General features: G+C 34.0%; 1 protein-coding gene across 6 annotated transcripts; it reads right to left on the minus strand.

The window, feature by feature from the left end:
* Positions 1-983: 983 nt before the first annotated feature.
* LOC113715081 (type IV inositol polyphosphate 5-phosphatase 3) lies at positions 984-13083 on the minus strand. 6 transcript variants are annotated; one of them, XM_027239245.2, is made up of 12 exons: positions 12946-13083; positions 9189-9252; positions 8955-9063; positions 8743-8817; positions 7715-7787; positions 7479-7583; positions 6454-7315; positions 4802-4986; positions 3981-4089; positions 3253-3392; positions 1832-2066; positions 984-1235 (listed from the first exon to the last, which is right to left on the minus strand). In XM_027239245.2, the coding sequence occupies exons 2-12, from the start codon at positions 9219-9221 to the stop codon at positions 1212-1214; spliced, it is 1950 nt and encodes a 649-aa protein (XP_027095046.1). In that variant the 5' UTR covers positions 9222-9252; positions 12946-13083; the 3' UTR covers positions 984-1211. The 6 variants fall into 6 exon arrangements, with proteins under 6 accessions (XP_027095046.1, XP_027095044.1, XP_027095045.1 ...); XM_027239243.2 differs by having other exon boundaries at positions 8955-9108; XM_027239244.2 differs by lacking the exon at positions 12946-13083 and having other exon boundaries at positions 9189-9357.
* Between the last annotated feature and the right edge of the window lie 12342 nt (positions 13084-25425).

The raw sequence follows: 25425 nt of genomic DNA on the forward strand, positions 1-25425 counted from the left end.
GACAAATTATTTACATTTCGGAGGCTAAAATATGAATTTTGTGCCTAATATATGTTTCCTTTTTACACTAAATAAATAATTATAGTTGTTACTATGGCCATGGTCAGTTAACATCTAAATCGGTTTTTTGGTGATTCTGTAATGAATAATAATTTTTCCGTACAAATGGCACAATTAAGAGAGAATTTTTTTTTTGGCACCAAAAGGTTACAACATGTGGTGCTTGTTTGGAATTGTCAATTTTTTGCCAAAAAAAAAAACCATATGTATAAAATAATGGAAAGATAATATTGTGCTTATTCAGTTTGATAAAAATATATATATATATATATTCAGCATTGCATCATACGAGAGCCCAAAGGAAAACAAGAAGAAAACGTAAACACTAGAAGATAATATTGGTTAGATGCTCTCGTTGAATATAGAATAGAAGCGCGAGGAAAATCAGGGCACAGTTAATATCTTGTTGAATATAAGCTTTCAATTTCAAAAGAAGTACCACTCTAGTCTTGTACGGACTGGATGCTGGTGTTGTTGTGTTCAGTACAACTGGATCCATCTGATTATTGTACATAGGTAAATTACAAGTTCATAATCTATCAGCCATGGCTGAGAACTAATACCTCACTGGTTCATTTTAAAATCTGGAAATGATGTGACATGCACAATTTTACTTTGGTTTGCAACGAAAGCAACAAAGCCAAGTAATTAGAAAAGAATGACACACACACACACACACACACACACACACACACACACACACACAAAAATCCGTGCCAGTGAAAAGTTTGCCTTAGATTTTAAGTTTTAGCAGCAGCAGAATATAGCAAGTACATTCTACTCATGATTATGCTTTGTACAACAGCAACAAAAATTGCCAAAGGAAATCCAAGAGCAGACAGTCAAAATCAGGGTTTCTAGCAGAGACCAGGATTGTCTCAAAACCTATGCGTATGATTTCTCAAGAGGTATGACACTGGAGCTGCAGAATCACATCTACTTGCTAAGAAACTAAGAAAAGACTGATCACTCTGCATAGAGGTTAATATTGACATAGAATGGGAAGACTTGAAAAGACAACAAGAATATACAGACAAACATGTGACCTCTAACTTTACAGTTAAAAGAATCAAAAGAATATGGTATATACGTAGCTTATGATAGCTGACTAGGGAGTTACATAACTCATCAACCTCCATTGCACCTTATTCTCATCGCCCCCAGTAAGAGATATCCTGCATTGGTAAATACAACCATGAGAAGGAAAACAGAAAACAATTTGCCAGCGCCAGAGCATGCATTGATGGCACGACTTGCTTATATACAGACAGACTACAGTTGCCAGAATTAGGAAAGGAAGTTTCTTGTGCAAATTGGCATATCATTCGAATAAAACTGAAGAAAAGAGCAGTTAATAGCATTATTTGGTAATGAGTACAGATCCAAAGTACAAATCCAACGTGATGACTTTTTAAGAGGACAAACATCAGAATGATACAAAAATGGGTGAAACTAGAGAAACAAATGTGGAATAAGCCCAGACCATCATGCCTGTGAAAGAAAAAGATATATAGAGAAATATAATTATACAATCAGGTTCTTCTATGTTACTCTCTTTACAGAGTAAAAGATTTCAATTGAGGATGCAATGCAATAAGGCGTCATAGTAGAGAGATAACTGGGTCAATAATCCTGGTCATGTGTTGGGCTTACTGGAACAGAAACATGCCCACATGGGATAAATAAATACTTTACTTTCTCTTTTATTAGCTTAAGATATTTGATGGGGATAGTCAATAATAAATCATATAGGATGTGCAGCAGTACTTACCTCTCCCAACATTAGTCTGCTCATTCCTCTATCAACACTCCTATCTGAGATTATGGGCTCTTCTTCAATTTCTGCATCAGTGAAAGTGAGGGCACGTTGCAATTTCTTTGGAGAAAATACCTCCACTTCAACCATGTAAGAGGCAGTTACAGGCCGGTGATCTGAAAACTTAATCTCATTCCTTCTATAGCTTATTAACCTCATGCCCTTTCCAAATGAGAGTACTCGGTCACACCTGGAGAAGCCAATATAGGAAAGTCAAAGGTTGAAGAATGAATTAATCCAGAGAAGTTTGCGCAATGGTTTCAGTCTACATGTTAAAGCCAGGTTAAGGATAGGAGGTCAATATATCCAAGCTAGCCTCAAGAGTATGTACTACATAGTTGTTGACCAAGGCAAGGAACTTGAAACTTACAAGCTAGTGAAGCTTGGAGCTAACTGCTGCATGATCTTTGACAATTCACACACAAACAATGAAAACTTTAAAAAGATGTGACACTCTATGTGAGCAAGTGAAAAATATGCGTGCTCACATTACTTAATAGGATAAACTTTCTTCTAAAAGGTCTTTTGTTATTTAGACACATTTTTTAACAAAGAGAAGTCATACACACTGGTAAAAATAAGCATGTTGACCAAAGCTGAATTTGGCAGGAAAATGTGAATTATCTACTTATATGCTTTTTCCCCAAACAGAAATGATGTGTATCCAGCTGATTGATGTGATATCTCCCTTTTATTCTAGGTGCTATGCTATATCCATGTCTCATCCTATCATGAACATTCCTGATATATTTATTTTGACACAAACAATTTTCTATTAATCAAATTGATTATTGCTTCTATAATGAGACAATGATCCGGCCCTGTAACTCTTTATGAAATTCCTTCTCCCAAATTGGCAATTAAATCATTTGCAGACCAATAAAGCCAGCATGTCATGCTGTTGCAATGCATTGCAGTTGTTTTTGAGCACTTCTATGGCACTTAAAAAAGGTGTTATTGAGAAAAGGATTTACTGCAGAGCACATAAAAGACCCAACTGTGGTATATCATCATCCCAAATTCATCTTTCTTTTATGTTTACCCCATGTCCATAGCCATGCTTATTAAAAGGACGAGAAGGTGAAAATTAAAAAGAAAAGAACAGGAGACAGATTAAATGGATACACAACCCTCTGCATCTTATCCTCCAAGGATACGGTGTCTAAACAGGGATAGATATTAATTTAATGAAAAATTGCCTGATGATCAGCTAAACAATGTAACACCTGTAAGTGGTGCACTGAGTGCATCTGTTATCAGAAGAAGAGGACATATCTAACTGGAAGCAATTAATATCAATGAATTACAACCAGAAAAAAAATTCTTTGTAAAAGTAGAACCAAAGCAATTAGATAGACAGAACTTTAAGTGCATACCATGCAGGAGTACGTCTTCCTTTTGGATCGTCGCCAATGTACTTTTCTGAATTGATCTCATATTTATAAGTTGGTGCAAAAGTCAGGATACCTTCTGACCATCCATCAAATGCACGACCTTTCCTCAGCTCTTTGATAAGCTGCCAAAAGATGAAGATGTAAATGGTTAAAACATATACTGACTGATAAAGTGACACAGGATTCTATTGGTGTTGCAACTGACTATCTTGTGAGTCAACCTACACCTAAAGTTATGCTATTGAACTTATTAACATTGCTCTTAAAGATAGTGATCCATTCATCTATCACAATTTACTAACGGAAATCCCTCCTAACTCTTCTTTCCCTTCAGCCATAACAAAGTGACGCTGTAGAATTGTCAGTTTTCACCAATACCACAGACCTCAAAGCAATAGATATTATTCTTCTTTTCCTTGGATTACTACAAGAAGTGGACAATAGATGATAAAGTAAATGACCCAAATTTCTCATTAAGACACACAAAGCACCAGCTTTAGTTAAAGTTTATGTCTCTTCTATTGAAGATATAGTATCCTAAATGTCAATATTGTTTAAATCATAAGTAAGGTATAAGCATAATTCAAAAAGATACATATATGTATATATATATCCATATTAATCACAGGCAAAATCATATCGTTATGCAAGGGATGGAACATCCAATAGTTCACTTATGTCATTATGCAGCATGAATTGTACAACTTTACCTGATCACTCTCTCTTAAATTGGACCAGTTCTTTTTTGAGATTAGCTGTCTTGTTGTCTCATATGACAAGTTGATGCGGTAGTTTAGATCACCCAGCCATATGATTCTCCTGGAAGGAAACAAAAAATAGTAATAAGCTGATTTGTTTTGCGGTATTAAAAGAATGAAGAATTAAAAAGAAGCACAGAATGGGCATCAAGTAGAACATATTTGATTGCATGTGGTTTTAGGTGATTTTACGGGAAAAATTGACTTGAAAGCTACAAAAGACGTGATATTATACATATTGAGCAGTAAAAAGTCTTTTATGTTAACACATCAGTTTCTTTTCACCAGATTCATAAAACAGCACATGCATAAAATGTCCAGGTTTTACAACTTAAAAGAAAATGGAGCTATTTTAGTGCTCTACAGAAAGGGCAAGAGCAACTGAATAGTTCTTTATGATGCATGAGCAAAATAATATGCAGCATCGCCATGCAAAAACCATCTTGCAACATACATTTGTTACTTCATGTCGTATTATATTTGAAGACATTAGCTACCCAGTTTCTGCCATCCAACAGGTGCATATGAAGTTAAATTTCTTTTTCCTTTTTTTCCCCCTGTTACAAACTAAAGTGAAGGTATAGAGAATTAACAAGAAGAGAAAAAGAGAAATTCAATATTCTTGGGCCTCAAAACCACAAAGAACAATAATATAATGAAGAAACAAAAACACAGAGAGAAAGAAAGAAGTCTAGTAGATTTCACGAGAAAGTAAAGTAGTACAACACAAGAAAAAGTTACAAAAAAATCATCAATAAATGCATAGCACTTACTCATGGTCATAAATGCTTTTAGGTAGGCCCATAGCTGAATGCGAATTAAAATGCGTCCTGCGATGTATTTCGTACACATCAGCATTTCTTTTCACAAGATCTGTCTCTTTCTCACCTGACGTCAGGTGACTACACACGAAACAAAAGAGCGTCTGATATACAGACATGCTAACTGATATTGATCCCTGAAGGAAAAAAGTTTTAATACAGTTTAGGATTTACATGTGATTAATTAAATGAAGGGCATTAGACATATTGACCAACTAATTAGATTATTCTTAACACTCATTTGTATCCATAAGCACTCATGTATCTATTTCACTTCAACTACCAAGCCAAAAGTGATCCAACATGATGTTGTTATGCCATTTGACAAGATATTACCATCAAGGTTATTACTGAGATAGTATGTTACAACCTACTTATGATACTAGCATTATCTACTGAAAGGTTTACATGAACTTGCGGAACCCATAAAGGATTTAAACTTGCATTTTATTAGCAATTTAAACCACGATATTCAAGAGGTTTAAGTAACAAGCATGTTGGCCACACTGAATTGAAAGTAAAGAAAACCCAAACACTGATTTTAAGTGGAGAAAAAATCTATCCCTGGAAGTCTATGTTTATTTTAAATGACTTAAATTAATAACTCAGCCAAGTAGAAGATGCACAAGGTACCCAAATCCCCATTTCCTAGGTTAAGCCTGCACCCTCACTGAGACTACAGAAGCACGCAGCAACTAATGTAGAATAAATAACATATATAATATCAAGAAAATCCATGCTTCTTCATTCACACGTATCATTGAAACTCCCATCAAGGGAAACACTTACCTAATACTGGAAAAGGAATAAAAGAAACCAGAATAGGTCAGCTTTTCAAAATTTCGGCCAGATAATTATCGGAGCAACAAGTTGAACGGAATAATTAATATCCAAGCTTATGTTTTCCTCTCAAAAAGTTTAAATGCTTCTTTCCACACCCATCCCCCCCTAAAGATACCTTGGCCTAAGGGTGGATATTACTCCTTAGTGCAGGTAAAACAAGATATATAAAACTGCAATACTACTTGATGGATGAAACTCTAGTAAGAACACTACAAAAGTATTAATCGCTTCCTGTCAAATATCATGAGCTCAAAGTCCTTACTCAACCAATTCAAGAAGCCTCGTATTTTTCTTGACAAAGTCATTGTTGTATTAAGCATACTTTTTGGTCTTCAGGGATGACTGCATAATGTCACTCATGACCCCTATACATTGGACCAGTCCAACAAGCATGAAACCATTGGGCTAGTGGCCCAATGGCATAAAGCCTCACACTAATTTCATCTATTCTGGTAGATTTAAGCCAAAAAATGATCCAAAAGTAAACGGATGTAGCAAGAATGTAATCATACTCCAGTTGAAATAGTTTGCAAATGCCATGTGAAACTGAATGCCACTAATCCATCTGTACATGCAGACAGATAACATTGCATGTTTTACTATCAACATATTGCTAAAGCATGACATGACAAATGAGGAGCAACAAAAATAGAGATCATCATACAATATTCTAGAGTTATCACAAGGGGAATGATAAGAGAGTGTGGTAGTGAATGCAGAAGAATTATTGAAAGTAAGTCAACATTTGAACAGAAGCAGACCTTGTTACCTATGTATCCCATTGCACCCACACCAACAGTCGACACACTTATGTTATGTATATGCTTTCGCAAGCATCTCCGGACCCATATACTAAGGAAAGCTCCAACCATTTGTTTGCTTACTATCCTCACAAATGCTGGCCTTCTTTTTCTTTTTATTAAGGATTCAAGGTCAAGTTCCCCAAGCAAAGCTGCATCTGATTGTTTTCTATTTTGAATATTCATACCAGACTTGAAAGAACTATATTTTCTGTAGGATTTTGAAGCTTTGAATGACTTCATTGATTTGAAGGAATTAGGTCTCTCCAAAAGATGCTGAGACAGAAGATCAAGAGGTGCCTCTGGCCAGCAAAAACCTATTTTTTCTGTTCCACTCAGGGTTCTGAGTAATTTACGGTCGTACTGCTTATTTGGCTCTTCAGTTTCTTCACTATCTTCTGTTCTAAAGCATTTCAACCTATCCAGCTTTTTTGGAGAAGAAAACTGCCTCTCCAAATCTTGGTCAATGGCTGAGACATTGTTCTTATGGCCACAGAAAGAAACATCTGCATTCATAGCCTCATTTTCTTCATTAACCGGTCCAACCATGTGTCCACCAAAACCACTGGTTTCATCATTTATGGGATAGATTTCCTCCTCTCCATCACTGTCAGATTCAAGGATGATTTCATCTTCTATATCTGGGGCATCTTCAGCTGGCTTAAACCTTGAAGGAGTAGGAGGATCACTGAAGCATTTAAACTTAGTCTTAGCTTGGATTTTACTAAGAGATTGGCGGATGATATCTTCCCACTTTGAAACAGGTCGGCTGTCCTCAGCACCAAAGATATTTCCAGCGTTTAGTGGTATAATCTCCTGAAATCTGGGGAGGTAAAGGTTGTATAGTTATCCGATTCACAGAGTAATGTAATTCTATGATAATTACTGAAGCTGTAGCAGCAAGCAACCAATGAACATGACACATAAATTGAGATCACGCGGATCCAGGGAAAGGCATTGAAAGGACAAATCCATCGATAACTTACCCAATTACATAAATATCAGCAGGCTCATTGAGATCTAACCAACCGTCTAGGTCTAGGTCATCAGGAGGAACTCTTCCAGCAACATTCCATGTACCGGCACATATTCTAAACATCAAAGCCATAGGGAGAAAAATTGCCTGAGTATTTAGTGAATTATTCTAAGATCAGCTTATCCATTTGAGAAGATAATTCAGCACAAATGAGTTTATTTGATCTTATTATGCAAGGGAACATACTTGATTTCCTTTTTATTTATATATTGTGCTCTGAACGTCTCTGACTTGCGTCGCCTTAACGTGGGAAGAGCATCTGGAGACAAATCATATCTTAATTGTGAGCAAAGGAAAAAAATCCACAACTTTAATCGAAGATAAATGTTAGAAATTGAAAGAAAATAATCAAACTGATTATAAGCATTGAGTAACCTTGAACATAGAATCAATTAATTTTCCTTCCTTTTTGTCCTTTTTCCATTTAACTAGAAGTTTCCTGTTTAACAGCCTTTACAGAAACAATCGCAACAAAAGCTGTTTGGATGTTACAACGGTACAATCCAGCAATGCCAAACACGGCCGTTAGAAGAAAACAGTAAATGCCAAGACTTCATATTGGGTGTAATCTACAGAACTTGTGGATTCATTAGTCTGTACAATCCCCTAGAGCAATTTAAACTGGGCTACCAATTGTATTTACATTTACCATCAAATTCATCACACATGAAGATGATAAACGATCTATTGTACTCTGACAACTGTGATTCGGTCATTTTTTCTTTTCCTGAATTCATCTCATAACATCAAAACAAGTCTACTGGTCAGTATTATCACCCAATACTCCCCAAAAAAGTACATTTCTTCTTTGTACAAAAAAAAAAGTTTTGAAAAGCTTCAAGGAGTACCTACTGCACAGTATAGAATATTTCAAGTAACTAACTGTTACCTTAAGAAGCTTCTCCAGAAGTTCAGAAACAGACTTCATATACGCTAATTATATCCTAATCTATGTAAAGGCGTCAACATAAGTTTTCTGGTATCCTATTACACGATCAGCAAATTTAATACCAAATCACGTGTATAAAGATGTCTAGAGTACACTAAGTCCAGCTCAAGACCTTTCTCAAAGCAGCATTAAAGTCATCAGAAGCTCAAAAGGGCAACATTCACGTTACCAGAAGCTCAGAGGGAACGATGCATAAAAGTTCATCAAAGCTGAAAAGTCAAAATCTGAACTTTGGACTACTATTGCCAGCAACTTAGAATATTACCATTAGCATCAAGCTGAACTTGTCCACCTCTATCATCCTTAAACCTTGATTCCCTCCTCGGCCATTCACAGAATTCTACAACAACATTATTTAAAGAAATGTAATTATAAGGCCATGACCCCACCAAAAAACAAAAAGAACCCACACATATGAAAATCATAATGTAGAGCAATTCAGCAAATGGGAAAAAAAGGGAAAAAAAAAACACTAACCATCGTCTGAGACATCGGAGCCGGAATCAGACTCGGTATCGGCGCTGTAATCGGACTCTTTAGTCGGAATATTGAGCCATTTTCGCATCACAACTCGACCCCAGAAAAGCTGCAGGCAGGTGCAACCGAAACACAATATTTCAGCCCAACCTCTCTGCAAATCTTCTTCTCAAGTCAAAAAAAAAAAGAAGAAAAAATCAAGAAAAATAAAGACGCACACACATAGTAAAGTACCTGTTGCTGACGACGGGTTGAACTCTGCCTCATTTTGAAGAATTGAATGAAGAACTTAAAAAAACTATGCAATGAAAAAAAAAAAAACAAAAAAGGGTAAAATTGAGGTAAAAATGTTAGCAAGAACCAAGGAAAAGAATGAGGGAAGAGTGATGGGATGGCGGGTAGATTAACTAAAGCAACTAACGCCTAACTTTTTTTTTTTTTTTTTTAAATACGAACGGGACGGTGCGAAAGTTTGACTATTCAAATTTCTTCAATTTTTGGGTTAATTATTGATGACAGTGGATTAGATTAGGGGTAATAAATTTTGATTAAAATGGTGAGGTGGAGATTAATTGTGACATGGCCCACATGAGAGGGAAAATTTGATTTAGGGCAGGAATCATGTGAAATGTGGCCATAAAGTAATTAATGCGTATGTCATGTGTATACAATAATAGATATACACAAAATTGGAAATTTGTTTTCTTTCTTTTTTTTAAAAAAAACAAAATTGGTGTGTATATTATGTGGAAGGACTGAACTAGCTGAGTCTTAGATAATTATCATATTTTCCCTTTTTAAATTTTGAAAATTTTAAAAAGTTCTCATGTATTTTATATTATTTGCGTCCCCCCCCCCTTAAAAATTTAGAAAATTTTATGTTGCTTCAAAAATTCATATGTACATGCATTTTGCCCCCTTAAATTAAAATTTCTAGTTCTATAAGTACTGATGAAACAATTGTATGCCTTTTTCTAATTCTCAATCAACTGAAAGCATGCAGATCCTCTGGGTCACTATCCGATGCCAATCTCACTTGTCAAGTGAAGGTAGAAGAAATTTATATAAACAACTGAATTGAGACTGGAAAAGTGGTACTAATCCCATGCGCAAACATCAATGTGTGTACTAGAAAGATGTCATAAATCACTAGCATGTTTATGTGCTTTCCATTTTTTCTATTTTTTTGTCAATATATGTATAATTACGAGGAATCTCGATTTTTATTTCTTTAAGGTGAAGGCAATTAATCCTCCAAGTTATCAAAACAAAAAAAACAAAAAAAAAGAATATCCAGACAAAATCCATTAAGCAAGCATGTTTGGACCATTAAAAATGGTCCAAAGTAGCAGTGAAAGACACAAAGCTGAAAATGATCATCTTTTGTTTTTTTAATCTTTGTTTCAATTCAACTTTCAATATATGTAGAAAATGGATTATAGTAGAAAAAAAAAAGTGCCAGAAATGCAAGTGAAAACTGGAAAGTGATAACTTGAAAAGAAACCACTTTTGGTTGAGACAACGAAACTGGGGCTTCTCCAACTATAACACTGCAAAGTGTAATGGTCCAGAACTTAAACTACAATAATGTAAAATCGCAGATAATGATGGGGGGGTTCCACTTCCTAATAAAAAGCCAAAACCAACCAACTGGTGACGAACAGACATTTTTCTACACCCTTTTTTTTCTTTTTTTTTTTTGGGGTTAAATTCTTCGAAATTAAAAGAAGAAGAAAAAAAGAAGAGTTTGGTCAATTTGCACTTCTGTTTTCTTGTATTTTTTGTTGTGCTGAGACCCCATTACAATGACTTTTCATATATAGGTTATGAAAAAAAAAGGAAAAAAAAAAAAGATTCTGAGAGTGGGTCTATATATATATTTTATATATATATAAAATTCAGTAGCTTGACTTGGTCAAAGTCATTATAAATTGAGGGTTTGATTTCATGTCTTGTTAACTCGTTTACTTCTCTTGAATCACTCGAAGAAATTAAATGCCTCCTACTTATTAAAAAATCAATAAAAAAAATTGAAGGAATTAAGTAGTTACTAGGCAAATTTTGCTGGAAGGAAAAATGCGTATGTTCTCACTTTTAAGCAGTTCTAAATGGTGTAAACTCATAGACAGTGTGTAAAAGCTCAATGTAACGTGAGGAATGATACTTTTGATTTTTTTTTCTTTTTGGGTGGGAGAAAAGAGTTGGTTTTGTGAATGGACTTGCTCGTGAATATAAAAATTTAATGCCTAAACAGATGGTAGAAATATGCATATGGCAATTGACTATAATTTAATTCCACTAAGAATATCTCCACTTCATCAAGTGATTTACTAATAATGGTGTCATGCTGGAATATTCAACACAATACGGCTGCACCATATCTGGATTTTTTGTAGAAAAATATATTACAATAATTTGATATATATGAGATAAAAAGGTATTTAAAAAATCTAATTATGAAAAACGTAAAAATTTTTTTTTTGTGGTAATAGACCTAAACCATCTGACCAGGAAAATTGCCCTCTTTACCCTTTTACTGTGTTACTCATGGTTAAAAAAATTACAATAAATGTTATATCAAAGTCTAAAGATCTGGTTTACAGGTTCACTAATAAGAAGAGGAAAGCCATTACATCGTGAAGTCAAGAATTTATGAAAGAGTAACCCTTGTTTTCCACCAAACATGGAGGTTATTTCTGAGCAAAACTTTGTGTTAGTCTAGCTAGAGGAACAATAAATTGCCTTTTATTTGAGTTTCATTATAAATTGATGCTTGTGAATTCGGAACAACAAGGTGGCGTTCATCACATTTGCTCCACCATATATGCGAATTCATTAATAAAATTGTAGGACTAAAAATGTGCAAAAAATTGATCATACACAAGAAGGACCCCAAAGGTCGGTCTACATGAATAGTCGATGTACCTTTTACTGTGTGAACTGCTGACAACTGGAAGCCGATTCTTTTGGGAAAATTTCAGAAACCTCTTTCGAGGTTTTTGACATTTTCATTTGACACCCCAAAACTTTAAAAAATCTGACTTAGCTTCCCTACTTTAAACCCTTTTGTAACATTTGAAACCCATTTGAAAATATAGTATCAAAAGGCTCATTTTGAGAGACAGAATATATGTATATATGAATGTATGTGTATATATATATGTTATTTTTGCACAAAGTTTATTTTTGTTGATCACTAAATATTGAAGCTTATATACACAAGGAATGTACAGATTCCAACTACATACTACTAAACACTACTATTGAATGCGCAGGCAATCATCGATTAAAACACACGAAATCAAGAAACATGGAATCATGATAAATGACTTCATATATTGTTGTTGTCGTTTATTAGTTCTGCTTCCATTGTCTTTAACTCTTAACCTATATCAGGGGGCCGGGACAAGTAACCTAATTACTATAGGCAACTGGGGTCAGAAGAACTCACCAATAAGATAACTTCAAATGAGTTAAAAGCTTGCCTTCTTAATTTGGTCAAAATTTCTTGGACAAATCTTCAAACCAATATATATATATATGGTGATTCAATTACTCTATTTGCTCACAGGAAGTTGTCCTGAGTGAGCAAAATTGTCAGAACTGTATAAACACCTTATTTTATTCAAACCATCTTATCCTTTCCTATAGTAGAAGGTGATGAATCCAGAAGCTCTTCTCCCGGAAGTCGAAAGTGTTAAAGATTTAGTACTGCCAATCGGGATTAGGAAAAGTGGAAGGCAATCTCGATCAAGAAAAGGGTTTAAAGAATGAAAAAAACCTTGTCAAAAAGACAACCAGAAAGGTCTACTGTGCGGGGACTGCGTGTACACGGTCAGATAAAAGCTAGCAAAGATTCAACAAGGAATCTGATCAGAAGGAAGTATTAAACAAAATGGCTGCATAAAGTGCTAAATTAAGCCTAAACTCAGTATCTTTACTTATATATTCAGTATATTGGTCCTGATGTAACGTAAAAGACAGAGCTTACCTTTTGAACTCTAGGAACTAAAGTGGAAGGTTTGAACTCTAGCGACCTCTGCAATTAGATGCTCGGACTTCTGCTTCAATGGCGCGCGGCTGATTCTTGATGCTGGGAAACTGAAGAAGGAAGGCAGCTTTGTATACATAAAATAGTCAAATGAGCTTTCAATGCAGGAGACTCCAACATGCACGCTATTTATAGATCATCTAATATCCAACCACGCTAAGCCACGCGTATTCATGGTTTAGATTTTCAATCAGTTTTTTCTGGGATTTGCTAAACCTACCATGTGGCTACGATGCTCTTGTGCAATAACCTAAGTGGTGCCCTTTTTTTTGTTCATTTGCGGTGAAATATCTTTCTTTTCTTTGCTTTTATCTCTTCTCATGATAATATTGTCACTTTTTAACAATTCAGCTTTTGGAAAAGTAGTTAGGAAATGGGTACATGAGTTGTGGCTAACTGGCCAAGAGAGCCAGTACAAGTGGCTAATTGGCTATAGATGAACGTTAATTGATAGCTTGGTATTTAGCTTTTTGAGGGTGAAAATCACTTGTTATGTGTAACACTCACTCGACATTTTCTTATCAGTAATAGTAAATTTCTTATTGTTTGGGATAGTGTATTGATAATTTGGAGGAAGCAGTTGTCGTTTTTTATATAATCAAATCATGCACCGAAAGACCACTTCTGCAGGCAAGAGGGAATGTTGCAATAGATCTTCTTGTCTCAATATCGTGTCCATATATAACTGTTAATAGTGGCTGCAAGACAGGCAACCCGCGACCCTGCTTGCCCCCAAGATTGTTGAAGTAATATATTTTCCAGCAAGTCGGTGAACCTCTCAACTGCAAGACTAATAAAAATATATACAAATAAAGCTTCTCCAATGCTACTAAGACACATTGGTCAATTTACAAGCACTATAGTGCATGATTCTTGATTGTACAAATTGATTGAATTGGTAATGACAGACTTTTTTTTTTTTTTTTTTTTTTTTTACAAAACGTCGTGTATTTGATGTGAAAACTGTATCAGTACCGAGTCACCTATAAAAACTCTTTGAAACAATTTATAGTTTTGGAAATATATTCTGATTCGTAATGATAATCGAAACAAAACCAACATAAACCCTTTTTTTTTTAAGGTGCTACATGATTCTTTAACAGGTACTTGCTTGTAGATGGTAAGAATTAGTTCTCATTAAATTAAAAGTGGTAAAATAGAAGTCAAATACTTGTTGGTTGTGAAAAAGTGAAGCTTGTTTGATTTTATCTTTTCTTACCTGTAGAATTGAACAAACGGGCTCCATTGAACAAATGGTCTTTAGAGAGTCCTAGGGTGAGTGCAAGCAAGCAACCACACAAGACCCCGTCTTTCCTAACCATTTGATTTGGGCAAGTTGGAAAAGTTTTCTTGTCTACTCTTCTAATAGCTCAAGGTGTAATTTCATACCATCAAAGCTAATTAATAAAAGTTCATAATTTAGAGGGAAAAAGGAAAAAATGTTTGCAATATATCTAGATATACATACAAGCATCAAGCTATTTTCTTCTTGATGCTTGGGTGATAAATGACGATCACTAATCACAACCAACCAAATAACGAAAAAGCAAATAAAAAAAAGTCTACATATATAGTTTATTCTATCAAAGCAAAAGGAAATAACAAATGATCAACTGTATGAGGGCATAAGTGCTTTTTTAGCACGGCATGCGCAAAATTCTTCTTTTTCGTGAAACTCGTGCTTAATTTAAAGATGATTTGACAAAAATAAAAAAAAAAAAAAAAAATCAGGGGACAAGTCAAAAATGGCTACTTGTCATTGCTACCAAAAAGTCCACGGAGTTTCCAGCTACCGTCCAAGACGGCCACAATCTATGCATTAGTGAATTTTCCTTAGTCATGAAAAAAATCCAGGGATGGTTATGGTTATGGTTATGGTTATGCATGCATGCCTCGATTATTGTAAGCAATTTTCTTGACCTCATTATCAAGGATCTTTCCGCGTACAACTTTCGGAGATCGATTTCGTGGCAAGAACTAACCAATCATCATGTTCGTTTTACTCAGGGACGGAGCCAGAAAAAATTCTTAGTGGGGGTAAAAGCAACACTAAAATTTTTTACTTACTCTTTTTCTAGTTTTTCAAGAAAAAAAAAAATCACCAACAAGTACAAATAATACAAATACTCCATGAAAAACATAAAAAGACAAATTCAAAATTATTAATGTAATAATAATTTTATTTCAAAAACAAACTAACTATTTACAATTGCTCACTGCAAGTTTTTATATTTTGATAACTTGACGTTCATCTTGCTCAATTAAATTTGGAAAAGACAAACCTGCAGTCATTTCTCAACAGTACGTCAATCGGAACACCGATTAAAATTCTTAACAACTGGCCAAGGTTCATCTTTTTTGGGGAAATCAAACCAGTCGGTCGATTTGCACAATGATCTGGACAACTTAAGTAAATAAATGAATAGCCGGTGAATGATGTCGACCGACTCCTTGAAATCTGCAGGTGTTTGAAACCCCAGATGAGATAAGTCGGTCGATCTCCAGAAAGTTCAGATCCTTTCAGGAAAAAACGTAGTACTCCTCCGTCCCACTTTGATAGTTCTGTTTATTTTTTCACACAGTTTAAGAAAAAATAGTTAACTTTGTTGGAACAATCAATTTAGGTAGCTATTTTCCTAAAATACCCTCACATTAATTAGAGTATAATTTTATGGGAACTTGAATTGATGGTAAAAAAAGAATCAACTCTCATTAAATGGGGTATGTTTATAGTAACAACAACTTACATTGAATAAGGGTATTTTAGAAAAATTAAAATACAACTACATTCTTCAATTGGAAACTGGACTACAATTTGGGACAGACGAAAAAGGAAAACAAGACTATCAAAGTGGGACGGAGGGAGTACTAGTTAATGAATCAGCTCAATTGGTTGAAAGTTGAAATTCTTTGTCTGGGGGAAATGGATTGAACAACTGACAGTTGGAAACCACATTTAAGTCAAGATTAACTAATTAATACCAGAATTTGTAGCAATGCAGCATCAACAACCTTATCCTTTTGATTTTTTTTTTAATTGACTCGGTTTAAATGCAAGAAAAAAGATGGTAAAATCGTTGATTTGAAGAACTTAATTTGCCACATTTTTTTTTTTTTACCTTCCATTTTCGTATTCAAAATAAGACCTGATTGATTTAATTCAAAACTAATTAACACAATCTTTCACCCTTTTTTTTCCATTTTTTTTTAACAATAATTGCAATATATTAATTAAGACCTGCAGGTCTAAACAATATATCTTTTTGTCATTTACATAACTGACAAAAAGGGGGGAAAAAAAAAGAGAGGAGGAGAGACCAATGTCAACCTCATCATTTCTCAGCATCTGAAAATGTCATTGCCAAATAAATTATAGCAAATTAACAATATACCTCTCTCAAGTCTTAATCTGCTCTGAACCAATAGATTCTTATATCGGCTACTAGATCGAAGCTGTCACAAGGTCAAAGTTTGAAGATTATGATGGAGGAAACAAAATACCAAAACTTCAATTATTCAATGAATAATTCCCACCACCAATATTTCATTCTTTATCTGGTGACAATAATTAATCATATCCTCATAAACTTAATTAGATTTCTAACAGTTACATTCTGTCCAACCTTCATTACTTAATACCCAATTTTCATTTAATTTTCTGGAATGAAAAAAAAAATTGTAAAGTGTAACGAATCATACGTGAGTAAATGTAGCCTTGTGGACGAATAGCACAGCTCATGTTATCCTCTCCTTGTCTGAAAAAGACTGATTAAGACTAGATTTTTTTTTTTTAAAAAAAAAAATTGCATCCTTGCTTACTTAATACAAATTTGATGTTTTTCTTTTTGTCAAAATTGACACCTTGTTTCGACAATACTAAACGTTGCTCCGTTTTTTATTCTTCAACTAAAAATTTCAATGATAATTTAAAAGAAAAAAAAAAAAAAAAGAGCAGCGAAGACAAAGTGAGTACAGTGCAGAACAGCAAAGATGGTCTGCGTTAAGGAATCGAGATGGAAATAAATAAAAAGAAAATGGAGTGCCCACAAACCGGAATTGTCTCCTCCTTCCACGTCTGGAGTGTGTTGAATGTGTCTACTCTCTGTCGTTGATAATAAAAACCAGCAATTAGGTTTGGCAAATTAATTAAGTTCTTTCAGTCAAAAAGAAAAATGAATGTTTTTCTGTGCATTGTTCTAAACTTTAAGTGCTACATAGCTACGTGTTTCTAGTCATCTCTTCTCCTTCCTCGCTTCTTAAAACTCAACTTTTATATATGCTTTTATGTTTTAGGAAAATATTTATTTTGATCTGATCCCGTAAGCCATATGAAACATATGAAACTACGTTTTACTTCTGAGCAGGACTTGGAATATCATGGGCAATCAATCAAGTTTCAGAAGGAAAGGAAGAATGAACAATCTTATTATTTACACATTAGCAAATTAGAAAAGAGAATTGTTACCTTCAATCTTACAATTTATCCCACCAAAAAGGTATTAAGTAGAGAAAGTTTGTAATAAAACTTGAAGACAAATTAATGAAAGACATAAGGTATAAGAGCAGTTAAGCATGTTGGATACTTCTAAAGAATCAAGTAAAGGGAGATCAATTATTGTTTATAATGTGGGTAAAAGTAGAAGAAAAGAAAGTTCCTTTAGAAACCCTTTACCCCACCTTAAAAGACCTAATATATCCTACCTGTTTTCTCTTGTTCTTTATAGCTACTATTTTGTTTTTCCATTTCTTTTTCTGCTCTTTCTGAGTATGACTTATTTCTCTGTTGATCCCTGCAAAATGAACGCATTCGGTTCCTTCAACAGAAAGATATCCAAACATGTTTCTAACCAGCAATTTCTGCATAAAGTATTTTCAACGCAGCCTGTAAGAATATTCTCAAGGTTTGGTGCTCTATAGCTAGCTAGCACTGGGGTCCAGTTTCATTCATGCATAATTGTAGTTGGTTAGTCTTTTTTAGTCAATGTCGATCAAAATTGTTAAGCCAACCATTAATCATCATTATTCATGCTCCTTTATTCTTTTGATATCTCATTTTTTTTTAAATAATATTTCGCTTGCATCATAAACACATTTTTCAACTCACTTTTTTATCTCACATACATTACATCACAAAAAATGCTATAGTAATTATTCCAAATAATATTTCAAATAATCTTCTATCCAAACAAACCCGTTCTTTACACTCCTCTTACGTTGTTTGCAATCCTATTATCCCATTTGCATCTTGATTAGACTATATTATTTTACTCATGTTCTAATTTTTTCTCCTACCCTAACTTGTATTCACATGCAAGGAAGTTGGGCACAATTGTCATACGTGTCCGAAAGGTAAAAAAAAATAACTTTAACTTTTGCTTCTCTTTTTTTAAATCTTCATAACTGTTTTTTAATTTATTTTTTATATTCTTGTTTCAATTTCAATTCTGCAGATTTTGATGAGCACAACTAAGGTTCCATTGCATCATCTGGATACTAAGATGCTGTTATGCTTTTGTTGAAATATACTAGAAAGTTTCACTCCCTGTATAGTGGATATTTGAGTTATTCTTAGTTGACTTTTTGAAGTATTAGTGTTTTATTTATGAGACATTATAGTTATACTCAGTTTTTGATCGTCTTTGAAGTTTAGGATTTATTTATTTATTTTGTTGGTTTGAAGTTTGGAATCTGTTCGTATTACATTGCTAGATTGATCTTTGGCATCATATAATTTCGTGAAGTTTAGTAAAAAAAAATACATAATACATATTAGTGACAATTTTAAATTAGCCATTATATTGTGTAATGGAATAATTAATTGGTTTTAAAATGTAAGAAAAAATCTAGTAAAATTAACTCATAGGAAAGGAGAAGAAATTAGGAGCGGGGTAATATTGTCTCATCAAAAATAAAACGAATCAACTAATCTCCCTATATTATCATTGCAAATAATGACTACAAAACCTATATATTGACTTTAATTATGACCCGGTAAGAAAACTCTGGGCAATTGCCATGCATCCTTCAAAGTTTAATAATTAACATCCTCGACGAAATATTTCTTTGTTTTTATCTCCCCCTCTTTTTTTTTTTTTTTTTCTTTCTTTTTGGGTGGGGTTTCGGACTTTCGGCTTAGCTTTGGCTGTTTCAAATTTTCAACGTTCTAACCTTGAAAATGACATCAGATTGTAATGTGTGACTTCCTTTATCCACACATAATTTTTGTCTTTGCTGTTAAAGATAAATAGTGCCCGTTTTCTTTGACCGCAAGCCAATCTTGAATAAGGAGAAAATGTAGCGAATTTACAAATACCGAAACGAAGGAAAAAGAACATTGAGGAAGAAATAATTTGAAACTATATAAATCATTGCAAAGTTTTCCAAAACTGTAAGTTAATTCCTTTTTTCAACAAAGGATAGTATACATTATGACACAGGGGGGAAATTAGGAAATGGTTAATTAAGCAAGCTTTCATTGTGAAACGCACATTTCTTGAAGGTTTTAATGTGGATATTTATACTACTTTTTGAGGATAGTGAAAATATAAGATGAAAATGCACTGATTTAGTTTCAACTTAAAAGTTATAAAACAGTCGATTTTGGGGAATATTAGAAATATATGAGTTAACTACTGTTAAACAGGAAGTCAATTTGATTTAAAAAAAAAAAAAAGAAGAAGAAGAAGGGAACTAGGGGATATTTTAAATATAGTATTTTCCTTTTAAATGTAGCACTTGAACATTGCCAGCAGAAATAACCAAGAAACAAGCATGTCAACTGTAAGAGGGGCAAGCAGATTTGAGGACGTTTTCCTTGTAAGTTGTCCCGTGTTTTCGAGTACCTATAACAAGTTTCTGATGGTCCCAATAAAGTGAAAAAACACCAAGTCAAGACCAAAATAATCATGGTGGCTTTTCATCTTTCGTGATTCCAATTGGAGGCAAACATGTTAGCAGAGTTGACACGGTCTCTTTTAACTTCCTTTACCTGTAAAACAGGATAGATTAAGTTATAGAATGTTAATCAGTTACGAGTTGCGGAGAAAAAAAATGTTAACTGAGTTGACGGTGATGGCATGGACCCATTCTTTACAGGGCCGATGGGATGGATCCTTTTTTTTTTTTTTTTTTTTTTTTCATAAAATTGCAGATCCCATTTTAAGTGATGTACACTTGATCTTTGCAAGTCAAAGTACCATGATATGTTGCCAAGGGATGAACTCTTTCTTCTTTTTAATCATTCGTGGACATGAACTCAAATCCTATTTTTCGTCTTTTTTTTTTTTTTACCAAGGAGAGAATTTTGTATTTCATTTAATCATTTACCAAGCATTGTTGTTGCCCAAACAAGGTAAAAGTCATTTGTTTGAAGATTTCAAGGGCACTAAATCGTTAGACGTATTGAATAGAGCCTTGATTGGTCAACAGGAACTCATTATACAACTCAAAGATTTCCTATTTTGCTTCCCCATTTAAAAATGCTGTGAGAAATTTTACCTACTCTTAGTGCAATCATTGTGGCCCATCACTCCATTTTTGGGAACGCCGGTTCCGTCAGTCTTGTTTGATTATATTTCTTAAATTGTCTACCCCAAACCTTCAGTCCCAGGTCCTTTGGGCTCCCCTAGCTTGGCCCATCCGGATGACCATTTCGCATTAGATTATTCATATTCATTTTTGTGCTCTACATTTTTTCAACTTCAGATTTCTAGCTAGAGTTGTAAATGATCTGATCTTCATGTTCAACTCTTTATTATAGCATATTGGTTGGTTTTGACCCGGTCATTTAAGAAAGTAAAAAAATGAAATCTACCAAATCTACTAATTATATTAGTGCGTTTCTTTGTCATTATTTGATATTTACTTCAAAAGTGACAAAATATTCTTACATTACGTTATATTTTTGTCAAAAAATTATCCCAAATAATCTCCTATCCAAACTCACACGTTGAATACAAGAAAACATCCTATAGAATACAAGAAAAAAACATCCTAGTTTGTTGCAAAAAGGAAATTGAAGATAGGAAGCATTGACCTCCCGGTGAAATGTAAGGTTATGCCCATCCATTTCTAAAGATCTCTCAAGGATTGCTTCAATAAAACCACCATGGGGAAGATCTTAACACTTTGAAAGGAGGGTCCAAAAATTTTGGAAAAGAGGAAGTGAAGTAAACAAAAACTATTTCAGAACTTCTTGGAAAAGATTACAGTAAGGGAATTCCTCATACACAGCATACAAGTACGAGAGTAAATTTCAAGTACACTGCGAGCATATATGTTTGGCAAAGGATTCTAGGGAGATAAAATTGGCCTTCTTTGGGTATTTCAGAATATGTTGGTCTGCCTTCCAAGCAACTGAGAACCTTTGTTTCATGAACGTCTGCCTGTAGCTAGTTGGTTGTCATTTAGGCTTTGAACTAATCTACTGGTTCCGGATGTGGAAATTGACTAATGCGTACTTGATTTTGCTTCAAGCTTCAACCCCAGGTAAAAGAAGATAGTCGTGAAGGGAATAACTCTTGCTTCATCACTCGTGCAATTACTAAACATGGTCTTATGGTTTTGAGATGGATCAAGAAACTTCAATTACTGCCAAATTAAAGACCATGCTAAATCGTCTTTGGCAAGTTTAAAGATACCAGGGAGGGAGGAGGGGGCATTGCCACCCAAGTTTTTAAAAAAAATTAGGTTTTCTCCCTCAAAAGATTGGAAACAACTTCGTCTTATCTGTTCTCTTCTCCAGCTGGGCTGTCCCTGCGAATGTTACACTATACCCTTTTCTCCACTCTTCCCACAGTCTCCTGATCACACAAAATAATTCTTCCCACTATTCTCACCTTTCACTCATTCGAGGTCACCGCCTGCAAATTGACCAAGCCCATGTCGATGAATAATCAAGCAGTTCTGCAGTTGGGATGTCGTTTTTTTTTTTTAACTCTTCCCTTTTATTCATTAAGTCAACAAAAAATAATTGATTTTTGATTCCATGAATCAAGGAGTTGGGATGTCGTTTTTTTACTGCCCCCTTTAAGTACTATATATTTGTCTTGTACTTGGAATGGAACTTCTTGCCCATACTTCCATCATTTGAGGTAAGCAAGCATGGACTATGAACCATGGACATTCTTTGCAACTGTTGTAAAAGATTTGGAACTCATAGGCATACCAGTTTCCATATAGAGTTGGAACTCATACTGGTTGATGACGCTCAACCAATTAAATGTCCAAACAAACTTCTTCGACTCGTTTCTCTATCTACCAACAGCTCACCAATTGACTTTTTGTCCCTTTAGAGTCTTCACTGTCTCATGTTTAATAGGGAACATTGTATTCATCCTTGTTTTCAGTAGTTTGGATAGAGAATATCAATTTTCAACGCAATATAAAGACAGAATAAAATTTTGTGAACCTCATGTATATTGTCAAAAATGATGCACGCCACATAATCCGGGTTATATACTCCCTCCGTCCCACTTTGATAGTCTTATTTTCCTTTTTCGTCTGTCCCAAATTGTAGTCCACTCTTCCATTAAGAAATGTAGTAATCTTTCAAATTGTCTAAAATACCCTTATTAAATATCTTGTTATTAAATACTAACCCACTACATTGAATACATTGAGCTTTTCCAATACTAACCCATTAGCTGTACCTGATATTAATTGGTACTCCTCGTGATTAGCGTAAGGGTATTTTAGGAAATTATTAATCTAAATTTATGTTTCCAACCAAATTAATTACACTTTCTTAATCTGTGTGAAAAAAAAACCAAGACTAACAAAACGGGACGGAGGGAGTAATTTTTTTGGGGGCTAATCTTGGCCATTACCATTAATTGTCCTTGCCCCTAATTCCAATTTTTGTACCACACAGATATCTGCAGCTAGAAATTAATGCAAAGAAATCCCTTTGTGGATACAAAAAAAAAAAAAAAAAAAAAGGAATGTATGTGAAGTCGTGCCTTTTGTATATGGTAGCCCTGGCATACACGATAACTGATAACACGAACAATTTGTTTTTCTCTTTGAGAGTCAAAATTTGTGACAGACATTATTAAAAGAGGCAAAATTTTTAGCAAGAAAAAGTGCATTTTATGGCGCATTTATGAAGGTTGCTGTGCTAGGAAACTTCGAACAAATAGCTTCCTCAGTTTCAGGTTTTCAGCCATTTTCTACTTCAATATAAAACAACACCATAAGCATCCTAGTTTGTTATGATACTTTGTATGAGTATCATAGTTCCTTGTTTTTCTTTAACTAAGCCTTTTTTTTAAAAAAAAAAATACACAAGAGATGAGTGAGATTTAACAAACGGAGAGGGAAAAGTGACTAATTTTATACTAAGCCTTATTTGTGTCACAAAACATTTTGTTTCTTAGATAAGAGATTTTTCCTGTAATTACATATTTATGAGTACAAATACAATGGCAACAAACTTAGACGGGATACAGACATGCATACAGTTTTGGATTCCCACCCATGTAACTTAAATGGCCCATACTATCGGTCGGTGCAGCCAGTGGAAAACAGCAGCGCAGCTCAATTATGTGCCCCCCTCTTGGCCTAAAAATATAGTATTTTGCTCACATAAATCGAATTCTTATCAAGGTGGCGCCAACAGGAAATCTGAAATCCTGTATACCAGAGTAGAAATCAATTAATGAGAACAAGCAAAAGCTGTATCTCGGCATTAATAGCAAACATACTTGCACCCTTTCCGAAACTTAACAGAATAGTACATAGAAGATTGCATGCTAGCAGAAAGGCGGTTAATAATTGACCAAGGATCTGTTTGTTTGATGACATTAAAAAATGTTGAAACTGAACTTTTTCAGACATTCAGATGTTTTGAGCGTTTGATAAATGAAAATCCATCTACTGAATTTGTTAAGCAATGATGAAGTTGTGTGTATTTTTTTTCAGCACAAGAATCCTAACTGAATACTTAATTCTGATAAGAATTAATAGAATTACTTCAATTATCTTATCTTATCTACCAAATCTACTATTGTTTGTTAATTATGTTCAAAATTCTTGTTTAATTAAACAACTTGATATTCTCTATCTAAGGGTTTTCTATTTCTCTTTCCCCCATTTTTAATGACTTTCACATCTACTCCATACTCCTCATATAATATATTTCATCTTTTACATTAATTTGATTTAAAAATAAATATTTTCATTTTCATGTCTAATAATTTTAAGCTAATTAAATCATAGGTTCCATTTCTTTTTTGGATGTAAAGATATAAGGGCAAAATTATCAAATTTAACTTATGAACCATTCAGTTATAAATGTTTATCAAACAGCATAAATAGGTTTAGCATTAAAATTTAGACATTTATATATTTCTTTTCAGTGCTTAAAATTCAACAAATTAATTTTTTCAGTATTCAGATTTCAGAATTCAGACTTCAAAATTCAGATTCAGTTTTATCAAATGGAACCTAAATTTTATATATACTACAAATATTTATGCTACCGTCGTTAAATTCATGACACATATGCAAAAGTTGGAGTTCAATTTCAAGTTTTATAATTGTCATTCTTTGAAAACTCAATCTGTATATATGTTCAATATAGGAAAAATTAATTTTTAATAATTTATGATCTTTAAAGAAATGCAAGAAAAGAAAATTGCCGACACAATTACCATTTAGGGGCCAATATTTCAAAAGCCCAGAGCCCTTTTGCGTGAAAAAAAAAAAAAAAAAACTGGTTCTTGCATATGGCCATGCATGCTAAATTGACTACAATAAAGAGTATTTAGCAAAAGACAATGAAACATCGATTTCCTATTCGCTCTCATCTCACCCTTCCCAAAACCACAGCTCGTACGGCATTATCCTATAATGGATTGTTTTCTCACAAGACCAGTTTAGTAAAGATCAAACGGCAGTATGGTACATGAATTTTGCTGTTCATATATAGTCCCACATCTTAATTTTATGTGCAAGTGGGGGATCAAGTGGAAGGTTTTCTCCTACCCTTCTGATTACTTTGTGCTTTGGCAATTTATATTGGGCCTCAAAAGTCACCCCACAAATCAGAAGTGGTGAATTGGCAGTCATCAAACACGTTTGACACTTGCGAGTTTCAATTTTCAACCATGAATCTTTCCTTTCAAGAACAGAATTCAGAAACTAAGAAGAAAATTTGCATTAAATTTAAACAACATATATATGTTCTGCTCACAATATTTTATGCTCTCCAGCACGTTGATTCTCAGAATTGGCTAGCTGTTATGTTTTAATGCCAACTATATCCTCAACAGCCTTAAATGCTTCCCCAACCCTTTTCTCCAAAAAGCAAAAATAACCAAATAAATTAATTTAAATAAAAGCATCCCACAATTCCTTATTAGTATAAATATATGACCAATCTCTCTTCACATGCACTCACAACCTGCAAACTTCAGGCTT

The sequence above is a fragment of the Coffea arabica genome, chromosome 10c (assembly GCF_036785885.1).
Source record: "Coffea arabica cultivar ET-39 chromosome 10c, Coffea Arabica ET-39 HiFi, whole genome shotgun sequence".
NCBI lineage: Eukaryota > Viridiplantae > Streptophyta > Magnoliopsida > Gentianales > Rubiaceae > Coffea > Coffea arabica.

Coding starts and splice junctions, on each gene's coding strand:
- LOC113715081 (XM_027239243.2), bottom strand. CDS start 9,221: ATGAGGCAGAGTTCAACCCGTCGTCAGCAACAG. Junction 8,818..8,954: donor CTCCGATGTCTCAGACGATG/GTTAGTGTTTTT, acceptor ATGTTGTTGTAG/AATTCTGTGAATGGCCGAGG. Junction 4,090..4,801: donor AAAAGCATTTATGACCATGA/GTAAGTGCTATG, acceptor GTTTCCTTCCAG/GAGAATCATATGGCTGGGTG.